Here is a 13,796-nt window from a genome sequence, read left to right as displayed (position 1 = left end):
ACATATTGAAGATATTTAACCATAGGTGAAGTTGCAGAGAACGCACCCTAGATTTGTCTACTCACCACTTGAACTCGTTATCTCATTATGGCTTAGGGACAAAAGGCAAGATAAGGCAAGGTCCATAAAGGACCTTATTTTAATGTAAACCTAAGTGACTTCATTCAGTCATATAAAATTGTTTACCAGCTATCTATGTTTGTTACTCCCAGATTTCCTTTTCTAAGTTAGAGCTCCTTCCAGTCTCTATACTTGTATCCAGTTGTCTCCTCAGTAGCTCTACTTAGCTATGTAACAGACATTTCAAGCTTACCAGGTCTAAAACTTTGATCCTCTTCACCCCAATGTTCTATCTGCACTTTTTCCTGTTTTCCAAACAGTACAATCTTCTCTCATATTTCAAGTATTCTCCAAAATGAGTAAGCATGTGAATGCAAGTTTGAATGAAAATCAGACAGTGACTGTACAGGGAAAAAATACACCTTGTAACTCATTGATTGAAAGAAGACCCAAAATTTTGACAGGCTCAGTATTGATACTCTTTTTTTGTTTGTTTGTTTGTTTGTTTTTAAAGAAAAGCTATTTTCAATTTGTAAGTCAGAGGCAGACACAAAGACATCTTCCCTCCATTATATCATTTCCCAAATGCCTGCAACAGCTAGGAGCAGGCCAGACTAAAGCCAGCAGCCAGGAACTCAACCTAGATCGCTCACAGGGGGGGCAAGGACACCTGCTGCCTTCCAGGTGTATGACAACAGGAAGCCGTAATCTGAAGCAGTCAGGGCTTGAACCTGGGCTCTCAGATAAAGCGTGATGGTGTCCCAGGGGGTATCTGAACTGGCATGGAGCGCACACCTCAGGACTGATTATTTGAGAAGCACAATATAGCCCGATCAAATTGGATTTATCCTGGAAATACAACTGTGGTTTATCATAAACAAACTACTGAGATAATTCATCCCATAAGTTACAGGGAAAAATCTACATAATCATCTCAAGAGCTAGAAAACATTTGATAAATTTCAGTACTCATTTATGGTAACAAAAATCTTGGCAAAATACAGAGGACATGCCTGCATCTAATAAAGGGACCCAAATCCTGTGTAATAATGAAAATGCATCCAAAACATTTCCTTTGAATCAGATGTAAGTCAAAATTGAAAAGGAAATATAAGTATAAATCACAGTTGATACCATTATCTACGAAGAAAATCCAAGCAAATTTATATTCAAATTATCAATAAGGCTCAAGAATGTTGGTAAGATATATAAAAAATAATTTTGTTTCTACATAAAAAATAAAAGATGTACTACTATAGAGAACTAACCAAAAGTACACATGACCCTTTGTTAAAAATGTTATAAAATTCAATGGAAAGATATTACGTAATAAGTTAAATTATAGCTTGTTGATGGATGTGATGAGCTGTCAAATAGCCTGTCAGTTTATCTATGTTGTAAGTAAAGCAAAGAGCCAAAAGTTGCCAAGGCACTCGTGCAGATTAAGATAATAGATGTGGGAACTTAGTTAAGTATTGAATGTAATATGCAGTTAGGAGACCCCATCATTTCTGCAATCATTGTGCATCTCAGTAGAGGTCAAGCAGGAGGAGGTCTTCAGGAGAATACTCCTTCACAATTGTGATAATTAAACATTCACATGAAATTAGGCCTCTTCCTAATACCATTGCACAAAATAAACTCCATATGGATTAAAACCTATGCATACAAAGGAAGACTTTTTGATTCTAGGAGAGAACAAAAGAGATTATATATAAAATTGATCTGGGGAAGAATTAGTTTTGAACCTAAAGTACAACCCCAAAGAAATATTTTATATCTACATTAACATTTATATCTACATTAACAGTTCACTGAAGCATCCCATACAAAAGATCAAAGAGAAACCATAAACTAATCTTTTGTTTAGGTTATGTTTTGCAAATGACAAATAGACCAAAGTTGGTATTTAGAATATATTAGGAAAGTGTCATCAATTTAGACATTAGTAGGTGAGGTTTGGGCTTCCTAGAAGCCAACTCGTGACTGAGTCTTGGAGGAAATATTGGAACTGAAAAGAAGCTAAAGACAGAAAAGAGAAGGAAGGTAGCAAACATGATATAATTAAGATCACCAAAGAAAGAGGCAGCTGTTTCTTGCAATGTCACATAGACACTTAACAGAATCTGTGTAAATGATGGATAGACAGACATTTGTTTTCTAAAACATATTGAAATCCCAGGCTTACATAACTCAACCTATCCATTTACTCTTTAATAATGTATAATTGCTTCTATAGCCTTAGAACGTGTTTTGATGTTCTAAAGTCCCCTGTTAGTTTTCATGAGGCACCTAGGGTGAATTTTTTTAAAATTGCTACAAGTAGGTGAGAACTTTTGGAATGCTGTGGGAGGTCTACATCCGTGTTTTCAAGGATGAATAAACATTGCCCATGACCTAGGAGTCAACCTAGGATTTTAGTTAGAACAAACAGTGGTAACCTGTATCCCAAATGTAGCTTGGCCAAGTAGTGCTGGAAGTCTGGTGCCAATTCCATGGCCATTTGCACGTGGCGGGGGTTGGGACTCACTCATTGGTCTGTCTTTGCCTCTAAGTTCTCTTAGAAGTCACCTTCCTGTGACTAGCTTTCCTTGCCTCATTTCCATTTAAATTGCTATGCTCCACCATGTGTTCATCCTGTCCTTGCTGTAAACGTGGAGGCAGATGACATCATATGGAAGCACTGTGTTTGCGACCCTTGTGAGGCTCTCTCCGACACAGCCAATGAGAGAGAGGTCACTCTACAAGCCATTGAACTCTTCAGATGCCATTTGTGAACCAAAGGCCATGTCACAAGCATGAAATCATTTTGTTAGTCCTTTAAACCACTAAAAGAGGAATCATTTTAGCCTGATGGTGGAAAAAAATGCTGTTTAATTGAAAGAGATTTTGTTTTGAACAACAGAGATTTAGAATTAAATGTTGCTGTTGATGCTTAATTTTTGTCTCATTTTTCTCCTAGGGTGAATGAGAAATGTTCATTCCCATCTGGCCTTCGTCAACTGACCTTGAAAAACCTCCTGTGATGCCATTCTTTAATGTGATTTTGTTCAACCTCAGTGTCTTTAACCTTGGTTTCTGCTGCCCACACACTCTCCTCACCAGGCTGGGACGATAGGCGTCTTCCTGTCATCACGGATGCGTGGTTTTAAGAACTGATTACGGCACTTATAGTTAACCTCCACTGCCAGGGAAATGTTATGTTATTTTCCTAATTGGTTTTGCCTGTTAGTGGAAGAGTAATTGGAGCATTGTTAATATGACAAAGAAGGGGGGCAATCCCTTGATCCACTCAGGTTAGTAAAACCTGTGGGTGCTAGCAGGCTTATCTCTCTAAGCCACTGATTCTCTGGTGAGGTTTGAGGAAATTCTAGGGCTTTTTGATATTTTCCTGAATTTATAGTACAAATATCACCAAAAGAAGAAATGTCTTATATTCTTTTAAATGAAATATAAATAAATCTTGGTCACTTTATATAAATTAGTTGCTTTATTAAACAGCTCTTGAATTTTTATTCTCTTGAGGGGGGTCTCATTTTAATATTCTCCTTTAAGGTCCGTGTTGTGCAGGTGTGTGTTTAGCATGGTGATGACATCATACTTGGGATGCTCACGTCCTATCTCAGAGCACTGCTGTTGTGTTCTTGCTCTTTTGCTTCCAATTAGAGCTTCCTGCCAGTGCACATCTGGGAGACAGCAGGTGGCAGCTCAGATATTTGGCTTCTTTTCTAGAAACAGATAGGAGTTCCTGGCTCTTGGTTTTGGCCTGGTCCAGCCCTGACTCTTATTTAGGGAGAATGAATCCATAAATGGAAGATCTTTCTCTTTCAAATGAAATGAAACTAGACAGAAACCACTGTGATCATGATTAGATCTTGCTTTGATCTTGATTTACTTACTAGTGTTACTCTCCTGATGCTTGCAATGGGACAGTTTATTTCCTAAAAGGTTTTTTTTTTTTTTAATGAAAACCAACTGGACACAGACATTGACGGCTTATGTGGCTTGTGGGTGTTTTAGAAACTTGCTGCTGCTTTGCTATTTTCTATTGCTCATTCGATAGACTTTTCTGTTTGCTTCCGTGACCTTGAACAAGTGCATATACTGTAGAATACAAAAATATTGATTTTTTTTATGCATCATAATCTAGCCTGTCTTCTCTTACCCCTCCTCATGTTATACAGGAAAGTACTGAGTTCAGCCTAAGCATTAAGTCTGCAAAGAGCAAATCATTCTGTAAGTATACAACTAACAGACTGTGTAGCACTAAGAAATCTATGATACCAGTTGCTCTGTTGAAATTAGCTTTTCACATTTCTAAATACAGGAAAACATTGGGATTTAAAATTCATGAACCAAGACACAGACTGGAGCCTCCACTCTGGGCAAGGGCACATGGCAGAAAGGCCACACTGAGTAGGGCAGGGGCAGCTGGGAGCAGATGGTGGCCAGGCATTTCACTGGGGATAATAATGCAGATATTCTTGGTTTACCTCTTCTGTGCCAGCTGAAGCTCTGTAAGTGCTGTTGACACCAATGTAAAACGTTTGGTCCATTTGCAATCCTTGTCCCTGCCTTACGTGGGGAAAACAAAATCCCTCTGCCTGTGTGGAAAACACGGCCAAGCTGACTACATGCATGGCTGTCATGGGCATTTTACTGCTCTGGCATTTTGCAGCCATTTCTGCCCTACACCTGCCAGTCTGGCCTGTTTGCAGTCATGTGCTCGTTTTTATGTCTGGCCTTCCTATGCCTCACATGGGGAAAGGACTGTGTTCATTGAGGACGCTCAGGGAAGTAGGTATCATTTTCTTTTCCACTGCCTGATGTTACTGTTCTTGGAAACAAAGGTGTTATTCCATTGCTTTGTTCGTTCAAATTGTACAGATATGTACATTATGGCTTCATGACTGAGATAAAGTAGCACACATGTGGGTTTTGAACATCTTCCTTGAATAATGTTCTATGTGGACAGAGGGAACTATGAAAGCAATGGAAAGGCTGTCTTTGAGAAGATACCATTTTGTTTTTCATGTTTTATCTGCCCTGTTGGCCAACTGGATTGGAACTTGACCTGTAGGTAATTTGGGATAGGATATTTCAGAATTTCATTCAATATTATTATGTGTTTAAAATATTTTCTTTCTGAGAAAAAGAAAACTCTGAAGAAATGAGTATTTATAAAAATAGCTTGTGTATTGGAACTTAAGATAAAACAGGTGAGCAATAAAAAGAAAAAGTGTACTGAAAATTTCCAGGTTTTATTCACAGGTAATCACAAGACACTATGCAGCATGCGTCTACTTCCAAATCAAAGTTGGACTCCCAAGGAACTGGTTAAGTATATCTTGACAGTAGGATGTTGGACTCTGTCATTGTCCATACCTGCAATGTTAGGATACACTTAAATAGTAGAATGATGGACTAATGACTGTTGCTGAGGGAGTATGCTATTGTAATAATGTAAGGGAAATCAGTGGAGGCGGGGATATATGGGAGGGAAAATCCCAGAGCTTATAATATAAAATAATAAAATAATAAGATAGTTTTTAAAAGAGTTATTTGGAAGAGTTACAGAATGAGGCGTAGAGACAGAGAAAGGTCTTCCATGCTCTGCTTCACTCCCCAGATGGCTGCAAGGGTTAGGACTGGGCAAAGCCAAAGCTAGGAGCCAAGAGCTCTTCCAGTTCTCCCACATGGGTTCAGGGGCCCAAGCACTTGAGCCATTTTCTATTACTTTCCCGGGCAATTTGCAAGGAGCTGGATTGGAAGTGGAGCAGCCAGAACTTTGGACCCAGAACTGGCACGTTGGCACTGCACGCAGTGGGTGAACACATTGCCAGCAGGGTTCTTTTTTTTTCAACTGGATGAACTAGTGCGTATAGTTAGTTCTATGCTGATATGAATGCAGCAAGATTGGAGTGTTATATAATAAATTTGCATGAGGAAAGATGTTCTCTTCAAGACCATAGGCATTACTGAGAATACATGCACAGAAAGGCATTTCTCTAAGGAAGAAGTTCTGTTCTGGAACCCTGTCGTTTTGTGACTTTCCATTGGTTAACCATGACTTCCAAAAGGGAGCATGGATAGAGGCTTTGGAAAAATGCTCTCGGAATCATCTGCCCCAAGATGAAGGCTTCAAGGTACATAAAGGCAAACGAAGGGGCACTTGCATTATATTTATTGCCGTGCTGTCCTGCCGTCTGCTGGGACAGAGGGTGCAGGGTGACCAGCCCTGCAGCATGCACGTGTCTTGGGCAGCTTGGTTCTGACCACCCCAGTGGCAGCTGCTCAGCGGCACAGTATGTGCTCGGCGTCCCCACCCTCCCTCCCTGGACACTATTAGGAACGGCTGAGCTGTACAAACATTCAGTTCATCATCAAAGACGGCATTTCAGCCTCCATTCAGGGCATCAGCACAAGGCAAAGCGCTGATTAGAAAAATCTAATTGTTGTGTTTTAGGAACCATAGTTGTGCCAACATGTGTGTGTTATCACTGAGAGAACAGCAAAAACAAGAGATAGTTAATAGCGGACATTGATATTTTAATTGGACATTGTGAATTAAGAAAAATTGGAAAGCGGCATTCTTATATAGTGTTATTTATATTCCAGTCTGTCTTGAATATGGTGCTATGGAAACAAAGGTGTGTGGTACAGATTGTATCATCAGGAGATGGAACAATCGGGATGGATTAGGTTGTGGGCCCACAATAGATCATCCCTCACATCTGCCTGGATTAGTAACGTTCTGGATCATGCTACATTTCAATCCAGGCCCCAAGCTAACGAGGGTTCTGTGTCCTCTTGTACTTGCCCTGCAGCAAGGCAAAGAGACAATTAAAAGCATTCTTTTTTTCTTAAGGTTTTTGAAAAATTGTAATTTCAATGATACAATTTTATAAGAATTCCTCCCCTCCTCAATCTCCCTCCTCATTTCCCCTCCCTGCCATTTCACCCATAACATTACAGTAGTATAACCCTTTATTAACAGTTACAGGTTTAATGTTCTGCTATTTATGTGTATGCTGGTATTAGTAAGCATAGGCAAAGATAGAAAACCTAGTATCATATTGTCAAGGTATATTTAACTGTTTTATTGGGTGTATTCATATATTCATGGGTGAACTGTGTAATGCGGACTAGCACACCAGGAAGTGGAGATATACTGCACTGCACATCTCTTCTGCTGAATTAAAGGACTCTCAATTAGATGCTTTCCCCAGGAAATGTCACCTGCTGTTTATGTTCATCTTTCATTGGCCAGATCAAATCCCTGCCTCTAAGGTGTAAGAGAAATAAAATGCTACCATGTCTCAGGAGGAGGAAGAAAACTAGGACTGGAACTAGAACTAGAGCATTTTAAAGTAATCCTGACTACCCCAGGAGATGCAAATTATGACTGAAAAAGTGAGATTAAAATGTCAAAGCTCAAAATAAAAAACATATGCATGTCTTAAGATGGAAGATATATATAAAGATGAAAATATACATACATATATATGTGCGCACACACACACATATAAAACAATAGCAAAAATCCAGTTTAGTTTGAAACCTATGGAGGTGCTAGTATACACCAGGCACTGGGCTAGGCTTGGAGACCACGAAGTTACAAACCAGACATTCTAGCTCTAATTTGAATTAGGGATACACACTGATTATGTGAGGAAAAGAGGAGAGAGGGACTGTGAAAAAATACCATAAGTGGGATGTATGTGACAGGGATGCAGTATAACTGTTTTGTGTGCCTTATCAAGTAACTCAAACTTTGGAGAAGTTATCAGTAGGGAATGGATCCAGAGTTTTGTTTTAAGTAAATCATAAATCATGAGCGGTCCCGTGGAAGACAGATTTGAAGGAGGCAAGTCCTGAGTCAGAAGAACCATTTAGGATGGTGGAGGTGACTCTATTAGCCGGGTGACCCATGAGAGTGGTATATGGATGTGGATGGGGAGTCAGGAATGGGATTATGGACTTGGAATATAAACAAGCAGGACCTTCTCAGGGACTGAATGTAGACAGTGACAGGTTACAGGTGAATTTCATACTTACATCCTTAGTGAATTCTCTGCTGGTGATGTGGTGACATAGGCGAACTGTGGCATTTCAGTACAAAGGAGCCCTGGTAGGGTTAGTTCAGACTTTCTAAGGCTGTGAGCCCTGGTCTGGGGCTTTCTCTTGTTGAGTGGCACCCAGCACATCTATAACCCAATGATGAATTGTTAAATGAATAGATGTGATGGAGGAGTAAGACTTTCACAAATGGAAAAAAAAAAAATTTGGCAGTGGTTGGTGGGATATGGGGACATTGATGAAGAAAAAAATAGAGCTACAGAGACAGTGGTGAGTGTGGCCGGGAAGGCAGAGCATCAGTGGACAAATGTGGGTTGCTGCTCAGTGTGAAAGGAAGTGGAAGTTCAGATGTAGGAGAAGAGAAACCTCCTAGAAATAACTTGTCTTAGTGTTATGGGATTACTCACAACTATGACACAACCCCAGGTGTGACAGTAAAGATTGGAGAGACCTGAGTTGAGACAAGCTGGTCAGACGTTATGAACAACCCCAGGCCCTGTCAATGGCAGCTGTTAGCCCAAACCAAAGAGCTGGCCTTTTCTATTTGTACAAATAGAGTGTTGGCAATGTCTGTCCTTTAATCCCCGCAGATGGTCAGCATTTCCATGAATGGTAGTGTGTTGGAAGAGAAAGAACAACTGGGTTGCTTGAAAATATGGGATTCTAGCCTGCCATTTACTAGTGTCTAAATCCCTTAAATCCATATCTATATTACAGGATAATCTTAGACAAACTGGTGGTGTGAATTTTTTTTGTTTTTATTTTTTAATGATACAGTTCTATGGGCTCAGGGATTTCTCCTTCTGCCTTCCCCATTTCTTCACCCCAGTGTTTTCCCCATGTTATTAAAACAGTATAGTCCTGAAGAGATGAAAACTTAAAAAAAACCCCACAAAATTCCTGAGATATAGTTTCCGCTGGTCTTTGTTGGTGAGATATATCTCCTATAGGCAACAAATAGGTGGGTTTTATTTTTTTTAAATCCAGTCTACTTATCTATGACGTTTGTTTGATGAACTTAATCCATTTATATTGAGGGTTAATATGAATGGGTGGTAATTTGATCCTGTCATTTTAGCAGTGGGTTGTTAATTGATTTAGTTTTCTGTTATTTTACCAGGATGTTCTTCATATTTCAGCATCATTTTCTTCAAGAAGATTCTTGATTTTCTTTATCATTTCTTCAGCAACACATTAGTTATTCAGTAGCATTTTTTTTTTAAACTGTGGCATTTTTAATTTCTTTTTTTCTTCCTTTTGTTGATTTTGTATTGTGGCTTTTCATTTAAAGAGATGTATACTAACTGTGTAATACAGACTAGCATATCCAGATGTGAGGATACAATGCAGTATGCATCTCTGCTTCCAGACCAAAGATGGACTTCCAGTGAAACTTTTAACTATATCTTGACCATAGGATGTTGGACTCTCTGCCATTTCCATGCTCGCAAGGATGGACAAATGACTGTTTATGAAGAACTACAGTAATATAGGGGAACTCAGTGGCAGGGGGAGACTTGAGGAGAGGGGAAGGGAAATTTCAGGGCCTATGTAACTGCATCATAAAATAATAATAATAAAAAAGTTAAAAAAAAAAGCTTCAAGTCACAAATCCATCATTGTTCTATTTAAGTGTATCATGACATTGTAGGTATAGACAATGGTAGAAACTCTTGCATCCTGTTGTCAAGAAATATTTAACAGCCTCATTGGAAGTCCCTCTTAGATTTGGAGTTGAGGTGTGTACTGCAATGTTATATTCACTTCTTGGTATGCTAGTCTCCAGTACATAGTTCCTCTAGCTGAATAGATATACACAAGTTTACCTATATATCTACTGATCTTATACTTTGCATGAAAGTTGCCTTATATCAGAAAGAACATATGATATTTGTCTTTTTTGGGTTGGCTATGTCACAGAGCATAAAGGTTTCCAGCTGGGACCACTTTGCTGCAAATGAAAGGTAAATGAGGGTGCCAGGTAGGTAAATGGTAAGATATATTTCATTAGTATTAAATAAGATGTGTTCTCAACCCCTACTTTTTGTTATTGAAAATGTGCTTCCTCCTAACTTGATGACCATTTTAACAAGCCACATGGCTATGCTTGGTTGTGGCCCTCAACAATCTTTCTTTTCCCTCTTCCCTGCATCACTGATTAGCAGGATTTGTCAATTCCACTTCCACAATAGCCCCCACAGCTAACTCCTTTCTTTCAAGTTCACTTTCACTCGCTCTGTTTCCTGGGAATGTTCTTAAAGGAACCGTCATCAGAGTTACCTTATCCTCCTGCCTCTTGCACTTCGCTTATACGTAATGGAAGTGTCAGTCATCTTGTGAGGGAGTGACTGTCATTGTAGGATTTGTCCTAGCCAGAATGCTCAGACATTAACACTCAGAGAAGGAAGATCTTAATAAATTGATGAATTGAGCCAGATTCCACCCTGGCTGGCATACACAAGAGTCAGGCTAGGGTCACCTCTGAAGAGGTTCCTTTGGGGACTCCACCAACTGCATCATTGAACTCAAAACTCTAACCACGATGAAAATCACAGGCTTTGTGGTCTGTTCATGAAGTGTGTGCGTCAGAACAGGGTCTCCATGGTTGCTGAGGCCTGTGTGATGGACGGCATACCTAGATGCTTATGGGGGACATGACAACCAGTTCATTGAAGCCTACTGAGGACATCTAGCACCGTGGAGGGCAGGATAAAGTAGACAGCTATCCCAGCCAACTTTTGATGTTGAATATCAGGTGAGTAGAGACTCTAAGGTGGACTATGTCAGCCAATGTACCGTGGAAAGATTTCTTTAACCTTGCAGCAATGAAATCAACAGTATGTCAGAACTATCAAAACCACTTAAAGAGTATTCTTGCAACCTGCTCCACATTGGAGACCCTGGATGACATTGGGCGGCTTCCCCCATCCCCAGGTACTGATGCAATTGGGTTACTGGGAGTGGCCCTCTCTCTTTTTCTCCCCACTTATCCAGATACAGGAAGGAAAAGGAGATTGGAAACAGTTGTCACATCTGTTTTCCCCCATTCCTTGGCCTTCCCCACCCCCATCCTAACTGGTGGTCCATAAGGGCATGCATCCCTCTCAACTATGTAAACATTGCCAAAAATAAAATAACATTATCATTAAAACAAATCAATTAATTAATTGATTAAAAGATTATTATAATCCTTCCTTAGAAGAGCAGACTCCATGAAATGCAGAGGCTTCCAAAAGTACAATTCTGTGTTTGCTGTCATACTTACTGTTCATGCTGAAGACAAAATCAGACATTTACAGCCAAGGTGGTTGCATGCTCCCTCTGAGAAATTCAGGCTTGAAAAGGATGTGTGTCAGAAGGTGGAAGGTGAGGCCTGTTGACACAGATGTTATGAAAGAGAAGCCAAGGTCAGGAATAGAGCAGATGGACCAAAGACCAGAGTAAGCTGAGGCCTTTGAGGAATAAAAGAGGCTAAGACAACAGAGAGCTTTCAGTTCAGAACTAGCACAAGGCAGAGCTTCGGTGCTTGAGGCCCATGGCATGATGTTGATGGATGGCATGAAGCAAGCAGAACTCCTTTCCTTCCATTTACTCCTGTCTTCTCTGTCAGGGAGAGTGATCTTTGGACTAAATAGGGTAGAATGAACATTGTTAGAAAATTGAAGCCCAAGATGGGTGACGAGATTATGCCGGAGCATGTGTCCCCTGTAAATGAGCCCAAGTTTTTGACTCAAAATAAATTACGGTGCAGGAGTTTCTAGAAACAGCCACTCACTTAAGCAGGAAGAGCTTTGAGGATGGATCAGGGAAGAGAAGCAGACGGACCGGAGCTTGGCAAAGGCCATACCTGGGAATTTTAGAATCTCAGTGTGGGCAGAGTGCCTGATACCTATGTACATGGAGAGGGGCTTTGTGGTCACTTAAGAACTCTGATGTCAGACCCAGGTTATGTATCCAGTAATGGACCCTCTTCCTTTATCCTTTAACATCCTTACTGTGGAGATTGTTTTACAGTTGTCAAAATCCTACAGCCCTTTCTGTTTTTTGTCCATAAACTTCTGTTGTGTGCATGCTACAAGAAGACTTGAGAATGTTTATAGGAAAATTGGCATTTGTAACCTGTTTTCCATGAACCCTTTGAAGATGCCCTCAGGTATTGTTGGTCTGTAGGGAAACATAGGATAGTGTGCTTGGGACTATATGTTAGTACTCAACTTCAGGAAAACCATCTAAATTAGTTACTAAGTAGAAATGGCAAGTTGAAAACTAGGAAAGGGATTTCTGCATTCTATTTTCTTTAGCTTTTTTTTTTTGATGCAAGTTAATATTTTTAATGGCTCAATAAGTCCCTGACCTTCTCCCTAGCTTGAGTGTTTCATTAAGAATTTGAGAACTGTCTGAAAAACATAATCATCCAGGAAGATAAGGCTCTAACTTTTGCTTTCCGAAGAGGAAATGGGGTCTAACTTCAGCTGACCACTAACTCCAACTAGTAAAGCCTGCTTAATATAATGGGATGCATTGACTTCACTATAAGAGCGAGAATTCTTTCTTTGCAATCTTTTTAGTGGAATGCTTGTGATGTGTATCACTTTCTGGCTTAATGCTTATTCAATAATAGAACAGTGTTGTTTCTCTTCTGACTCTGTCGATAGATTGGATTGGGAGGAGTTTTTGCTTTTGAGTCTATTTCTCCAAGAATGTCTACAAACCAGACAGACACTGTGGATAAAGCATTCAATAAAATAAAAACTCTTATGAAGCTTATATTCTAGGGGAGATTGGCATCTATAAGAATAGCATCAAAGTAAATTCTCTAGTAAATGAGAAGGTACACATGTTACATGACTCATGTCAATGATTGATTACAATATGGAAATGTAGTGTTAATAGGGAAAATGGGTATCCCAAGGAGAAAGGGACAGATGCTCCTTGAGCAGTTGAGCATTTTCATGTTTGAGCTGAATATTAAAAGTTTGGTTTGGAAAGTAGCTGGTTGCTTTGGGGACGGAGCTGGTGTTCCAGGGTGTGGGAGATATCCAATCAGATAGCATGGTACACTGGGGAAAGTCCAATTGATGACATCTTCTCCCTTGATACCAGGAACAGCCAGAGGTAAGAATTTTCTTTTTTCCCTCCATCTTCTTTTCCTTGCTTCTCCCACCCTCTGTCTCCTCCTTTTCTAAGCTCTTGCAATGATTAATAACTGCCAACTCACACTGAGCTCGCCATCAGCAAAAATTATTAACGTTTTCCACAAGCATTGTCCCGGACCCTGTCACTCTACTGCTTGTTTGCGGAAGTGCTTTTTTATTCACAATACTCTGGTCTGAGTTTTTGTGTGTTTGCATCGTGCTGTCCAAGCCAGTGGTCCAGGAGGGCTCATGCAGAATGTTTGCGTATGCTCCCAAAAAACAACTGGGAGAGACACAGGTTTATTCTTATGGGAATGGTCAATGCATGGTGCTGATCAGTCAGTAATCCACCTTACCTTGTCAGACAGCAGCACAGTATTAGCTAGTAATCAGTAAACAAGCGCAGATGGTTCAAGGTCAAAGCAGCTGGGCACCTTTCCCTGTTGTGCTACAAGGGTGTGAATCAAGGACAGGAACCACAGCTGTATCCAGTTTACAGCCATTTCCCCCCTCCCCCATTAG

At 40.1% G+C, this 13,796-nt stretch overlaps 1 protein-coding gene across 1 annotated transcript in view; it reads left to right on the top strand.

Annotated features, from left to right (window-relative positions):
* Window positions 1-4,191, top strand: part of EPSTI1 (epithelial stromal interaction 1) — a 92,749-nt gene extending 88,558 nt beyond the window's left edge. Inside the window, exon 12 of the mRNA XM_040991356.1 lies at window positions 3,023-4,191. Coding sequence (XP_040847290.1) covers window positions 3,023-3,031 — 9 coding nt within the window. The 3' untranslated portion in view covers window positions 3,032-4,191. The remainder of the gene's footprint in view (window positions 1-3,022) is intronic.
* The last annotated feature ends 9,605 nt before the right edge of the window (window positions 4,192-13,796 follow it).

This window comes from Ochotona curzoniae, unplaced genomic scaffold (assembly GCF_017591425.1).
Source record: "Ochotona curzoniae isolate NIBS_2020 unplaced genomic scaffold, NIBS_Ocur_1.0 contig_64, whole genome shotgun sequence".
Taxonomy (NCBI): domain Eukaryota; kingdom Metazoa; phylum Chordata; class Mammalia; order Lagomorpha; family Ochotonidae; genus Ochotona; species Ochotona curzoniae.
This window is presented reverse-complemented; position numbering and strand designations above follow the sequence as displayed.